This window comes from Miniopterus natalensis, chromosome 1 (genome assembly GCF_054644295.1).
Source record: "Miniopterus natalensis isolate mMinNat1 chromosome 1, mMinNat1.hap1, whole genome shotgun sequence".
Lineage (NCBI taxonomy): Eukaryota > Metazoa > Chordata > Mammalia > Chiroptera > Miniopteridae > Miniopterus > Miniopterus natalensis.
This window is the reverse complement of record NC_142081.1, coordinates 194,208,553-194,223,943: the sequence shown is the minus strand read 5'-3', so window position 1 is coordinate 194,223,943 and position 15,391 is coordinate 194,208,553. Positions and strand designations below refer to the sequence as shown.

The window sequence follows — 15,391 nt, the reverse complement described above, 5'->3', positions numbered from 1 at the left end:
TATTTCCAGGAGGAGAACAAACAGGACTGCAGACTATTGGGTTCACTGCCTTCTGTGCTTTCGCTGCTCTGGTGAAAATCTTCTGTCATAACTGGTTGCTACAGAGACTCTGATTTTCAAAATAGGGAGTGTAATTCAAATAAAAAATAAAAGCAGAACTCTTAAGAAAAAGGATCTTGTTTTCATATAAATGTATCTGTTAATGAAAAAGGAAAGTTGCAAAAATGAAAAATTGTTTGCATGGTGAAATCTTAAAAGACATGTGTTTATATCACAGCCTGTCTAAGAAAACACCTAGCCTCAGAACAGTTCACCTGGTTCGTAACAACCTGAACCGCCCCAGTATTTGCTTTCCTCTCTGCCAGGATATTTTTAGATAACACTCTGATAAGCATTTCCAACTCCATAAGAAGCTTATCCACAGCCCTGCCAATCAACTCTAAATTGGCTTCTGAACAATACTTTCAAGGCAAAGTTCTTCCTCATAAATGCCTGTTACACAGCAGTTGTGGTAGTTTGCTCTGCAAATGCTGCAAACCCCATATGAACACAGACACCAGTGGAGTTAGGCTGCTGACCAGAGTAAAACTCCCACTAATCTCATTTATGGGTCAGCTGTGAGTTATCAGAACACAGGTAATATTAAAGAAGATATGCAACGGGACTTAAATTTGTTTTAAATTTTCAAGTTAAACCGTTGTTCCAGAAACCAAATGTTCTACGTTTCTAAATTCTATCTTATAGTCGTTCAAAGACTTCCAAGAGTTGGACAATTACCACTGGAAGCATTCCCGCGGCTTCAAAGGGCTCTCAGACTTATGGGAAACACTGATATTGTAGACACAGATGACGAAGGGCAGGCTTTTTCCTCCCGTTTAGCAGAAGATAATCTTCTCACCAGTAAAAACTGGTCTCAGACAGAAAGCCCAGGAAGGCAGAGGCGGCAACACCAACGGGCGCGAGGGTATCGCCCCGCCCGGCTCGCTTCAAATCACTGTCAAATGCCAAGGAACCACCATGAGATACTCACTATGAAACATTCAGGCTGGACCTTTGTTTCTTTCTCTCTTTCTCTGTCTCTTTTTAAAATATTTTAAGCTATTTGTGGAATAACTGAAAGAATAAAGAAATATAAACACTACCGAAATGGAACATGTAAAATATTAAATATGGTTCTCATTTATGAAAGATAGGTCCCTTTATAATTTTAAAGTTAAATTGGAATAAAGTATTGAGATTAAGATATTTTCCTTGATTAGAAAACTGAAAATTTTAAATCTTACGTTTTCATGACATACAGTAGAATAACTAACTACTAAATGCTTAAACTGAACGGTGTGGTAAAGCCAGGCTGGGTGTCTGGAGTGACACAAAATGAGCTGCTTCCATGGAAGGAACCAGATTCAGCCGACGGCTGTGGCTTTGGGGATGGAGTATTTGCTGGTCCAACATGTGTCACTAAAGATTATTTTACCAAGTGATTTTCCTGTTAGGTGAGATCATGGTCAAATCCTATATAAATGTGGACAAGGCTTTACCAGCAAGTAAGGACAGGGAACCACATGTTCTTCCTATGTGTCCATTCCCAATGGTTGTGTCTGCCTCTGCTGGGTTTTGAGTTTTTTTTTCATTATAATTAATATTTGTTTGTACTGATGTCAATTTGGCCAAGAGAATAGAAGGAAAAATCAGGGTTTACTCACCACAAGGAGTCCCTGTGACACCATATTCCACTCTATAAAGGAAGTGAAAGTGCTCCTCCCTTCGGTCTGATTTACGAAAGAGAGAGAAAGAAAGAAAGAAGGTTGTAATGTTGCTACGCTACTTAGAGCGTCATGTGAGGAAACAAGGGACAACACCACCTGACGTTACGGAGACTGTCTAATAAAACAAATATATTGCTCTCTACAAATCAGCCACGTAGCTCAGCCTTGGTAAGAGGAAATAACAGACAAACCTGTTTCCCCGCAGAAAGTTACCAAGAGCTCTCCTTACGTGTGCTACAGGGGTGGCACGGAGCACCCAGGCGTACGTCTGAGGCATACGTCTAAATTAAGGCATATGTCTAAAAAGAAGAAAATCTAGTGTGTGTGTGTGTGTGTGTGTGTGTGTGTGTGTAAGAAGTCAATTTTAAGTAGATCTTGAAGGAAGCAGGCATATGGAGAAAACCCAATGTTAAGAAACTCTACAGCATTTTAAATTCATAATTCTTCTGGGAGGTAAGAGCTTTCTGATGAGGCAAATGCTCAAGAAAAAGACTCTATAGCCTGACTCTTAAAAAAAAATTTTAAAAGCCCAAGAAGTCTCAAATAAGAGTTATGCCTAAACACCAGGGTGAGTTAATGAGAAAATGTGCTTGCACAGTATTTCATTTGCTCTAGAGTAAAAGAAAAACACTCCAGCATTTAATACTTAAACCTACTCCACACCTACTACTGTCTAAAATGTTTCTAAAGTTTTCAAAAATAGCTATTAGATCTTAGCACCAGATAGTATCATTTTCCTCTACAATGGCCCTCGATATTTTTAACTCAAATGTGATTGAGAATTCTCACACACAAAATGAAGTTTTAGTAGGAAATAGGGGTCACAAAAATGCCAGGCAAACTAAAAACACTTAGACAATTGGTTATTCTTTATTCTGCAAGTAAATTTGGAAAAATTAGACTTGATACCTCTCTGAGCATAACAGAATACTTTTCTTCTTTTGAGAATCACAGATACCTCATATAATGAATCAGAACTTAATTCTGATTTCCATGTCCTCATCATTTAAAAAGTCATCCTAACTCAAGAAGTACCTAGAATGTTTTTCTAAAATGGTACTACCCTGGGAAAGAGGGAAGAAATATATATTGAATCTGCTTTGGAAGAATTTGGGTGTGTTTCTTATTTATTTTAGTCTACAATAATAAAATATTTGGGGGCAAAGGTTTTTCAAGATTGTTCATTCACTGGGAATAGTTTTCAACGCAGTGTTCTTGAGATTACTAAGGAGAGACGGAAACTTATGAAACAGTGCATCCTTTGCAGACAATACACGCACCACCAAGTCAAACTAATTAGCCTGCCAGCATCGTAAAATGAACAGCAGTTTAACAGTCAGAAGCTGGAGGCATGCCCACCAGTGGGGTGCCCGAGATGAAGGCTGGGTTTCCACGAGGGGCTGCGGAACCGCCCTGGCCTCAGCCTTAGTGGAAGGCAGACAGTCCTTGTCTACTCACTTAGCTGTAACACAAGCAAAAACCCCAAACCAAAACAAGTCTGCAGAAGATTTAGAAATAGGTTCAAAGAATAAATTCAACAGCAGAAAATCCAGGAGGCTGCCAGCTTTCCAAAGCCTCACAAACGCTGTACCAGACAGAACTCTGCAAGGACCGGAGGCGGAACACTCATCTCAGATATGAAAAGGCGGCAATTTTATTTATCCTACTACAGATGTGAGACGGAAACAAAGAGCACGGGACTGCGAAGAGCTACTGTTTCCATGTTAACATCTGGATCACTTTTTCCCCCCTTTTGGGGAATAATTTCAGAGAATTAAGAGACTAGGAAGAGAGTAACCTTTTTTTTTTTTTTTTTAACAGAAAGAAGACTGAAGTAGAGGAAAGTGAAAAAAAAAAAAAGAAACAGATAAAAGAATATAATCAGCGTCTTTGGTGGTCTCTTTAATTTCTTCTTACCCCTTTGAAAAAATAAAGTCAGACTGAAGGAAAGAGCATTTTTTGCTGGCTGAGAAAGATGGAACCCAATACAGCTACAGGCAAGACAATCAAATAAGCCGCAATGGAGCAGAGAAAGTTACAAGAAAAGCTGTCAGAGGGCAGAATTGGCCGTTTCTGCATAATGAAACTTTGTCAAAGTTCTCTTCTATAATTTTAACTGTGTTTCACTTCTTATATATAGCATACATTTATTAGTGACAGCATAAAATGTAATTTTTCAGCTGATCCAAATTGCAAAATAGCAAGAAATGTGCACAGGGAAACATATTGGGGTATTAAATATAGGGTGTAACATGCTGCCCTCTAGTGTCATTTTAGTTATAAAACCTTGAAATTAGAACATTTTGTTTTTAAATGTTACTGAAATTTAGATTGAGATGTATAAAGTAATATAAAAAACCAATCATCTTTATTTTACATACTAAAACTATCTTAAAATATACAGAAAAGGTTAGCACCAGGGACCACTGGCTACTCACAACAAAACCAATGGGAGTAGAGGACTGAAGGTTTCCCAGCATCCTGCAAAACCTCTCCTTAGTTTTCAGAACATGAAAGACTTCTCGAATGCTACTTTGGTGCCCTGCTTCCCAAGTGACAAGGGACACATAGAAATGACACAGTTTAGATATGTTGGAAAAAATGGGTCTTCAAACAACAGCCCTAAAAAAGAGGCCCTCGGGAAACCCCCACTTCCACTCACCGTGTGAACTCCACTGTGTGCTAACAGACCCAAGGAAGACTCTCTCCAAGAGAGTCCTTAGGTTATATATCCTTTTAATGTTTTACCTCATCATGCCAATGGCCACAGAGAACATGTCTTGAAAAGCCATTCACTTAAGATGGCTAGAACACAAAACTGCCTCACATTGTTGATCAGAGAATAACTAAAAAGTAGCCTATGCCCAGCCGGGTGTGGCTCAGAGGCTGAGCATTGACCTAGGATCCAGGAGATCGCAGTTCCATTCCTGGTCAGGGCACATGCCCGGGTTGTGGGCTCGATCCCCAGTTGGGGGCGTGCAGGAGGCAGACAATCAATGACTCTCTCATCATTGATGTTTCAAGTCTCTCTCTCCCCCTCATCTCCCTTCCTCTCCCTGAAATCAATAAAGATATATTAAAAAAAAAAAAGAAAAAAAAAAAGTGACCTAGCTCATCGTGTAGACGTGAAAATCTCCACATGGCACTGGCTATTTTGTTAGGTTGCTTCACCTGGCTTTATCCACATGTCCAAGTGTCCACCCTTTTTAGGTCATCACGTGAAGACTCACAGTTAGTAATGGCTTATTAGACTTTTGTGTGGTCTTCTGAAAAGGGCAAGTGAAATAACCATGATTTTGAGCTCCCAATAGTGATAAAAGAAAATGGTATAATAGGTTAGGTTTTGTTAATATTCAAGGATCATGCTACAAATGTCTTTAAAAGAGGCTTGCCAACTGGGCCTTCTTAAAAATTCTCCCAAAGCTATAAAGGATGTACCTGAATACCTTAAAGTTGATAGTAAATTCCTAAAAAGATTCAACTATCTGATTAACATGTAATTTAAAAAATATGTAGCAATTCTCTCATTCTGTAAGGAGAGTAAGATAACAGAGTGTGAAGTATCACATATAACAATGATGTGATCTTAACTCTACAACTGTTTTACTCTGTGTGATCTCGCAAGAAAAAAATTTTACTCTTTTCACAATCTGATCATCGTGATCAATAAATTCTTCCATATATACTAGAAGGATTTTTTCTTCCTTATTAAAACTGAGTAAGGCTCGTTTTTAAATGAACTACATGTGTTTTCAGTGCTCACTAAATATTAAGTATATGCTCTTTTACTACTTTAAAACAGCATCTTCCAAAAAAAAAAAATAAATAAAAATAAATAAAACAGCATCTTCCATAACTTTAGTCTTCCAAAAACATCAACATATAATTCTGTATATTGACAAATGATTCCGTAACTCAGTTTCTATGGTTAAGCTATTGATAATAATTTTATTAATTATATGTCTTCTATGTCATGGAAGAGTCACCTACTTTACAGTTAAATGCAATTTTACATGTTATTGTCCATTTCAGCATTTTAAAGCTTTCTCGGAATGAAATGTATTTAGAAAAGTGATGCATGCTAGAAACGTAACTCGGGCAACTATGCTAAGAACCATATGATACTGCTAAGGGAGTGAGCGATTACACAGAGTGCAGGCATGTCGCCATAATAACACACAGGAAGAAAACTGTAAAACCCAACATCTTCTAACCTCAGGCCCCAAAAAGGATCAAGATTCATGTAAGCGTCACATTTTCACCTTCTGGTTCCTAAATTTTGGTAGAGAAGAAAGGTAAGGAAACTAACGCTGTTCCCGTCTACTGTGAACTGGGTACTACACTGGGTATTGTTTTACACCGCCCAGTCTCTGCGGTGAAAGATGCTGGGCTCTCAATACTCCCTTTTTACTGATGGGGAAACATGATGACAGAAGTTAGGCAGTTGTCCACTGCTCACCATTTAATCAATGTTGGGTCCGGCTGCCTAAAGCTCCCCACTCAGACAATGGTATTCAAGTCTATCACCTCTCACAAATCAGAGGGAGTCTCACCTGTAATCAGTCACTAAGGCCCTCCAGGCCACTAAGACAGTGACTCTCAAAAGGGATGGGGGAGGAACCCCTGCAGTAACCTCTCCTTAGGAGCTTCTGATATCACCTGCCCCCCACCAGTCCTCACTTTAAAGGTGATGTCCAGGTGGCCAAGGGCCTTCAAGAAAATAAAGGTACAGGGCAAGGTCGTGCAGTGGCTGTGAGGTCCCTGATTCTCAGGTCCAAGTCCCTTTCTACCCTCCCCACCCACAGCCTCCTGCATTCTTAGCATTTGCTTACTGGCAAAAGCAAGGTTCTGGTTCAAAACCATTCAAAAAATAAATGTGCTTATATGAAGTACAAATACTGTACAAACATATTATCTGATATCCATTAAACAGATAAACAGCATTACTTTATGCATCAAAGACCAAAGTGTGAATGAAAGTGTATGAATTATCCTTATTCTGCAAAACCTATCCATATGATTATTTAGTTTAATAACTACACACAGTAAAAATAACATAAACATTTAAAATAGTGATGTTACACTTACCTTAAGCCATAGCAAGGCAGAGTGAAGAGCCTGAACAGCGCCAGGAAAACTCTTAACGGAAGCAGGGTGAACACATACAGAAATGCGTCCAGGCACAGGAAGATTCCAAACACCATGAGCTGGATTTTACAAGGAGAGGAGAAAATGAAACATAAAATAAATATCCTTTAAGTAATCGTAGATGAAAATTTAAACAACAAGGAATTTCTAAGCTTTGTGAGAGGTTCATTTCTCATAACTTGGCCGTTAAGAATAAGAAGTTAATAGTTCCATTTGTGTACATGAGCCACAATGAAAAAAATGAAAAAATCCCTTTTCAAAGTGCAAATCTATACTTCTTCCAGGGCATTTGGTTCAGCACCCACAGAACTCAATCACTCAAAAGACAAGTTGCCCTTGACCAGAGCTATGAAAGATCTGACGCGGCTTTCTGAGTACTTCTTCAAACTTCAGAGATATTGCAGACTTTTAGATATACCATTTAACTCTAACTTTACCTGTATAATTTTGCTACTTCCTGTTTATCAGAGTGCTTCATGGATGGGAGGATAGGAATATACATTGAGTTAAAATACATAAGTTGATTTCTAATTTTAACACAAGTTCATGTGTATCTGAATTGCTCTATTCAGAAGGCACTATTCTTTTTTGTTTCATTTCATTAAATACATTTTTTAAAATTTTTCAAAATATTACAGATGTCCCTTTTTCTCCCCATTGACCCATTCTACCCCCCCTCCCCCCCCAGTCCCTCTCCCCATCATTGTCCATGTCCGTGGGTTGTGCATATATGCATATAAATTTTTGGTTACTCTCTCCCCCTCCACCCACCCGCCCTCCTCCATCCCTCTGACATTCGTCAGTCTGATCCCTGCTTCCATGTCATTGAGTCTATTCTGTTCATCAGTTTATTAAGTTCTTTAGATTCCACATATGAGTGAGATCATGTGACGTTTGTCTTTCCCTGCCTGGCTTATTTTGCTTAGCATAATACTCCCCAGGTCCATCTATGTTGTCCCAAAGGATACGATATCCTTCTTCTTTACAGCTGCATAGTATTCCACAATGTAAATGTCCCACAGCTTTTTATCCACTCGTCTACTGATGGGCACTTGGGCTGTTTCTAGATCTTAGCTATTGTAAACTGCACTGCTATAAACACTATTCTTAATTGCAGGAGTAGCTGCTAATGTTTGCATTTCTCCCCCTTTCTTGTGTACTTACAGCCTTCCTATTTCTTGTAAATTATACATTTTTACCCATTAAACGCAGGGCTATATTTCACAGAAGGAAGGTGGAGTCTTTTGATGGCTTAGAGAAGTAACCACACCCAGGCGCCTAAACCCTGCAACTGTAAGAGATGTTGACTTCCTGCATATCTGACACAAGCTTGGTATGATATATACATCCTCCCAATAACACTCCCTGACCCTTAGTCAGTAAACTTCCTACACAACACATGAAATAGTTAACATCCACACTGTTATGGGCAGAACTACATCCTCTCCTCCCAAATTTCTATGTTGAAGTCCTATCCCCCACTACCTCAGAATGACTGTATCTGGAGATGAAGGTCTTTAAAGAGGTAGTTAAGTTAAAATGAATTCATTAGAGTAGGCCCTATCCCAGCATGACTGGTGTCCTCATTAGAAAAGGAAATGTGGACACAGACATGGACAGAGGGGGGATGATACACAGACACAGGGAGAAAGTCAGCTGTCCACAGGCCAAGCAGAGAAGCCTCAGGAGACATCAAACCAGCTGGCGCCCTGATCTTCAGAACTGCAATCTGAAGCTGCCCAGTCAGTGGTGCTTTGCTATAGCAGCCCTTGCAAACTAATAGCATACCTTTAAAAGAAAAGACAAACTTCATCATTGTTTTTTTTCGCAAGATGTCTCAAAAAAATACATATCTATAAAATATCTTCTTAAAAAACAATTTAGCCCGGCCGGGCATGGCTCAGCGGTTGAGCATCGACCTAGGATCCAGGCGATCAGGGTTCGATTCCCGGTCAGGGCACATGCCCAGGTTGTGGGCTCAATCAATGACTTTCTCATCATTGATATTTCTGTTTCTCTCTCTCCCTCCCCTTTCCTCTCTCTGAAATCAATAAAGATATATTTAAAAAACAACAACAAAAAAACCCAATTTAGACTCATGAACAACCAGGAAAGTACAATGTCAGTGCTCAGACTACACTTTTCAGACTTCTATCCATAGCAGTTGGTCAGTTACCCAGTCTGTCACCAGCACAGCCAGAGTCCTGCGTGTTTCTTTGTTTTACACGCTTACAAAGGAGTGTTGTAGAAGACTGAACACTGTCCGCGTACAGCCAGTGGTCACTATGTGTTACTCCCCTATTACTGGTCACTGAGAAGCCCCCCCCCCCCCCCATTCCAGTGTGAGCATAAGGAGCAGCACCCTGGGAAGAAGAGTAAGCAGATGTCTTTCTGGTGGCTTGACACTGGGGATGAACACATTGCTCATGCATCCAACATCCACTAAGCTGTTCACAGGACCCGAGTCACAGGCTCAGCGCAGCCGCACAAGCAGGCTAAGTAAGCTACTCAAGCTTCGGCAAACAGAGACTCCAGTATGTGGACAAAGGTCGATGCAGGGGTAAGAGCACTGTGACAGCACTAAGGATTTGGGGAACAGCGGAGCCCTGGACAGAAAACGGCCAACCCAGCTTGGGGAGATTAGAAAAAGCACCATATTAGTGGAGGCCCTTAATAGCATAAGATGAAGACCACTGCCACATGGCGAGGGTAGACTGGGTGGGTGGGGGGTCCTGGAGGTGGGGCGATGGGGAGGGAAGCTCTCCAGGGGGAGGAGGCGTGAGGCAGAGCACAGAGGAAAATGGTGATGAAGACAACCTGTTTTTTGAGAATAAAAGTATAGTCACCTTTCTTTGGCTTAGAGAAATTTGCATTAGTATTGTTTACAGTAAACATATAATGAATATGTCATCTCTTTAAGCTGGCCATTATATAAATAACAGATGGCAGAAAACCAAAGTATGGCAAAGAACCAAAGCGTAATGAAAATATCTCAAAGAGAAATCACACGCTGGAGTTTTTGGCATTTTCCACTTTCCTGGGGACAGAAGACAAAAATGCTACACAAGTTTTCTGTGAAAACTCTCCAAGGCTAACGCTCATTCTTTGGTTTGTTCCTCCTTTTTTCTCTTAAGCAAACATTTAGTGTACAGCTCTAACATGGCAGAGACTGTGACAGCTGAATAAAATATAGGTTCACTGTTTTAAGAAGATCAAAGTCTTGCAAAGAAGCTTAACACCTAAAGAAGATGATTTGAATTCTGACCACAGCCCAGTTAGAAATACACATCACACTGCAACTCACCACACACCTATACACACACTCAAATACCCAAAGAAAACATTCGCTAAAATAACACTAACTTTTACTCCATGAAATACACGTGGATATTTTCTATTTCCTTTTTAGAAAACAATGCTGGTCTCATTAAACTCACGACCCACTGAAGGGTGAGAACTCAATGCCAGGCCCGCTGGAATTCAGCTCCCTCCCTGGCAGCCACCACGGCAGTGAAGGCCGTTCAAAGCGGCTACTAGAGCTCTGCAGAAAGCACCTGCACTGGGACCATCAGGAAGGTCTTTGTACAAAAATGTATGAAAAGCACAGAGTTACAAATCGCAGCTCTTCAATTTAAAATCTGTTCTCAGAGTAGAGATTTATAAATATTTACATGAAAAAAAAATATTTCAAAATAACTCTCTGCTTAGTTAATAAGGTAGTTCTTGAGAATCTCCTTGGGCATAAAGAAGAGTGTAAGTGAACACAAAGGACAGAAATGTTCACTGGTCGTTCTGCCTCGTGGGAGATCCTGTCTGGAAGGACCTCAGAAGCCTTCTATAGGGACGGGGCAACACAGCGGGCATGGCCAGGTGCTGTGTGTGGGCTGCATGCATGGTCCCAGTCCATCATCACTTCCACACTGCAGGCTCAGGCGCCTGCCCAAGTTCATGAGCAGAAGAGCAGGACCAGACTTCATGTGTCTGCAGAAGGCACAGCTTTGAAAACTGGAGCACTTTTCTACTAATGACACCTGTCTCTCTTCCAGCCTCAACCTTGCACTGTATCTGGCCCCATATATTTAAAAAACAACAAGGTCAGCAAAGTTTTTAATAGCTGAACTTTAAAAAAAAAAAGTACAAAATGGCAATAATTATGCAACCCCGTAAGTCAACAAAAGGTCACGTGCTAGGGAAATTTCCACAGCCAACTCTTACCACATTCACTTTGAACCTACTACTATTGCTCTTAATCATTTGAAAACAAGCCCCCAAAGTAGTAAGTAAAAAGGCCAGCCTCTCTGTGGAGAATGGAGCAAGGCTTAACTCTTTAAAAATCTATGTTTACCTTTTTGACAAAAGTTTTCTGCCCTTTTAATGCCCTATGAAATTTCAAAATAAATAAAGCGTTACAGCTAAAATTAAAGCACAATGATTCTGAAATAGGCCTCTTGGAATGTGACACACCACCTCTGGCAATTCCAAATACCATCTTCCCATCACCAACAACAACTGCCACCAGCCAGTCGAGGTCCTACCAGTCAAGGACCATCTGGCTGGTAGAGTGTCATTTGGAAAGTAGCCATAAAGCAGGAAGGGGCACTTCCCATCCTTCCCCTGGTGTCACTTTTTGAAAAGCTCTGGGTCTATTCCTGCGAGAGCAGAGACTGTACCTTGCTCAGTTCTACAATGGGGGGATGGCGGGTCATTAGGAAGGACGCCTTCCCCAGGGAATGCACAATCTAGTGAGCTGGACGCAGAGCACACAGTTAGTGCCTGATGAATGATGTGCCCTAGAAGCCCGGGCCAGGAGAGCAGGTCTGTGCGGGGTGGGTGGGCGTAGAGAGGGGCATGGGGAATGCGCACGCAGGGGGAGGGGGAAAGGAGTCCGCAAAGATCTCCCACGGAGGAGACAAGGTGGGCACTAGATTCTGCCAGGCCAGTGAGGAGGAAGAGGAGTCCAAAGAAAGAGTGTGCAGAGGTGCAATGTGAGTGGGAGGCTGTGTGGCCAGAAGGTAATCATTACACAAGAGGGAGCGCAAATCTTTGCTCTACGTTCCAGAAGTTCTCAACAAACCCACATGCAGGGATCCATGATTAGAAGAATGTCAAGAACAATGGTTATCAATAAGAAAGTTTACAAGTGACTGACTTTGAAAGCAATTACTGCAGATTCAAAGTCGTTCCTATAATAAAATAATTTTATTCACTTGAATTCAAAAATTCATGTCCCCAGGAAGTCTACACTCTAGGAAATGACAGAGCGATTACCAAGAGCCAGGTACTTTTAATGACAGGCAAGGTTACAAAGTCATATGTAACCATGGAAAACAAAGTGATTCTGATAAAAGGCTTGATAATAATTACAACTTACATCTGCCATGTGTTTAACACAAGGAATCAATTGAAGATTTTAATATGTACAAAGACTACTGAGGGACTGAAAAAATACTTTCCCTCCCGCCTTCTAAGTTTTTCTAGCTGGACTAAAATGGACAGACGCAGATTAACAAGAGGAAACGCACGCTTATCATGAACACACATACTGGGTGTTTCCTGATATGAGACCTGAGATGCACTGGGCAGTTCAGGTCTATATGCCATTATGGACAAAACAGAAAAGAGGACAGGGGTCTGAGATTTTGAAGATTACAGGCATTTTACAGGTAGCTGGGGGGATGTCTACCTACCAGGCCCCTGCCTGGACTCTTCCTACCTGATGCTAAGGTGAGGGTGTTAAGACTTCCTTCCTGGAGTATCCTCTCCATGCTCTCTTAGGCAGGAAAGGGGGAAGGTCAAAGGTTCTGATTCTTTTGTTTCTTAATAACCAGCTTAAAAATCAATATCCCCAAAGGCTCAGTTTGGGTAGCAAAATTTTGGTCCCCTTCACTATGCACATGGAAAGGTCTTGAGATTTTCTTGCTTCTCTTAATTCTACTCCATGCCTGAATACTGTTATTTTGTAAACACCTGACCCACGTTAATTTATGTAATCCTCCCAACGACCCTGGAGGCAGGGACCACTACTTGGTATGTTGCAGGGACAGGCAGGGCTGCGAAGCTCCTGCTGAGAGGCTGCAACGTTGCAGGAGGCTGGCTGCGCTCTCAGGACCCCATGGCACATCTGAGTCACACCAAGGATGAGAGGCCTCAGCAACTACTGCAGCCACCATCACAGGCACAGATCTACTTTTTAGGGCATAGTCGGCAAAGAGCATTGTGGCAGACTGAGAGTTAGCAGGCACAAGTGTTAAGAGGGACAATAAAATAGTCTGAGTGAGAGCTCACAATGGCCTGATACAGCACATGGAGGGAGAGGAAAAGAGATTTAAGGTCGTTTTCAAAGTGAACATGACAGAAATAAGTTACTCATTCAAAAAGATAAACAGAGTCCCACAGTGCAAGTTCACAAATTGTCTTTTAAATATATCGATGAACGGGGTAGAAGCCTGAAGTCACGGCTGGCTTGTCCCAGAACCATCTGATGGGTCCTATATGCCCAGCAGGTAGCAGGGACGACACCAGGCCCAGGCCCCGGACGCTGGCCGCTCCCCCAGCAGCCCTAAGCCCACTTCTGGAGAAGGCTCTGTGAGCTGCCACACTGGCCCCGTGCCCTGGGGTTCGGCAGGGTAAGAGAGTTGCGGAAGGAGCATGGAAGCCACTGTCACCGCCTCTACCGGCAGGGTTCGCCAAGCCTCAGAGGGAAAGGGAGGAGTACCAGCCAAGGCCGTTGAGATTCTGAGATGTAGATCCCATACTTCCGTTTCCCAGCAGCTGCGGCAGGACATCTGAGGCAGGGTGTGTCACAAACAAGGCCACATCATGAGAAGAATTTAGAGGGACGGTGCCCCAAACGTGTTTTTGTGAAATCAGAAACCGAGCAGGATGACCACAAAACCACTGCCACCAACGTGGGTCCGAGTAAGCCTTCTGCTAGTTTCACAATGAAATCCCTGGGCTGTTTACTGAATGGGGTGAAACGATGCCTGTGACTCTATTTGCGTAGCATATACCTCCGGTATAGAGACAACAAGGCTCTGTGTAACATTTTGACTAAGTTCATTACTTAGAAAGAGACTTCTTGAATTATTTTTCCTAAGTGTTACCCTCTCTGGCCCTCAAACAAGCAGAACTACGTTTCTCTACTATTATGCAACATTTCCCTTTCTGGGATCTTTCCATAAAAGCTAAAGATGGTTCAAGGCCTTGATCAGGCCACTCGGTTGTGACCTGCAGACCTGAGGTGAGCAGCTAAGGGTATTGAATCTTGACCCCAAATACTCCCTTGTGTGACAGTAACTTTTCTCTCTTTCAATAATAACAACAGCCTATGCCTAAAAATAACAATACTCTGTACCTACAGCAATACCTATATCTTCAACTTGACAAATTTAAAGTTAAAAATTAAAATTCACTAGATTCTTAAGACAATAGTTCCATTTAAGACTAATCAATTGAATTCAATTTTTAAAAAGTGTATAAATTACTATAATGTACAAAGCATAGCAACAATGAAATAAGAGACTGCCAAAAAACATAGAATTACAATGTAAAATAAAAGCCAAAATATATCTTCATTTTAATTTTTATGACAGACAAGGTGACACAAACACACGTAACCACAGGAAAGAAGTAATTTTGATAAAAGGCTTCATAATAATCACAACCTATACCTGCACATGTGTTTAACATGAGGAGTAAATTTCTTAAAGGTAAATAAATAAATCAGTTGATTTTCATCTGAAGCAAGATCATGCACATGGAGAGATTCTGAGACCCTCCTGCTTCTCTTATCCCTAACCCATGCTGGACACTGCTACACTAATTTTTCAGAAGCCTACCTCTGAAGGCTGGCTAATACAATTACCACCCTCAATCTGTTCCTCCTTTTGTTGGAAAAGCGTAACACTCACTGTCCTTGTCCCCCATGCAGCTGGGGATGGCTGTGACCCAGTGTGGCCAGGAAGACATAAGCAGAAGGAAATACGCTGGCCACTTCTGGGAAAGCTTTTAATTCTTCACAAAAGGAACAGTCAAAGAGGGGGCGCTGCCCACCTCCTCGTCTTTCTGATCATCACGCAGATGTAACGCCTGAGGTTGCAGCTGTCATCATTCTATTAAAAGGCAGCAAGCAAGAGGACCGAAAGCCAATTTGCCAACGGTGGCAGAATAGAGAGATAAAAAAGGCTTGCGTCCACGCTGGCCAGCTGCATTAATCTGCTAGAACAACTGAGTTCTCCCTCCTCTGAACTTGTTAAAAAATCTTATTTGTTTAAGCCATTGTGAGGTATTCTGTTACAGACGTAGCTAACTGGCAAGAGTTCTGTTATATGCACAGCTCAAAGTATTCCTAAGAAATCTACGTAACAGTTTCCTCCCAAAGCCAGTCTCCGCTCCTCAGCCTAACCACTTAAAGCAGCCTGGATCCAGCCTGTCCTCCCAGGGTGCCTGTCCTTGCTGGTATGTGCCGCAGTTTCCCA

The 15,391-nt window shown here is 41.6% G+C and overlaps 1 protein-coding gene across 1 annotated transcript in view; it reads right to left on the bottom strand.

Moving 5' to 3' along the window:
• TAPT1 (transmembrane anterior posterior transformation 1) overlaps positions 1-15,391 on the bottom strand; it is a 52,546-nt gene that overhangs the window by 22,217 nt on the left and 14,938 nt on the right. The window contains exon 3 of the mRNA XM_087828183.1: positions 6,855-6,973. Coding sequence (XP_087684309.1) covers positions 6,855-6,973 — 119 coding nt within the window. The remainder of the gene's footprint in view (positions 1-6,854; positions 6,974-15,391) is intronic.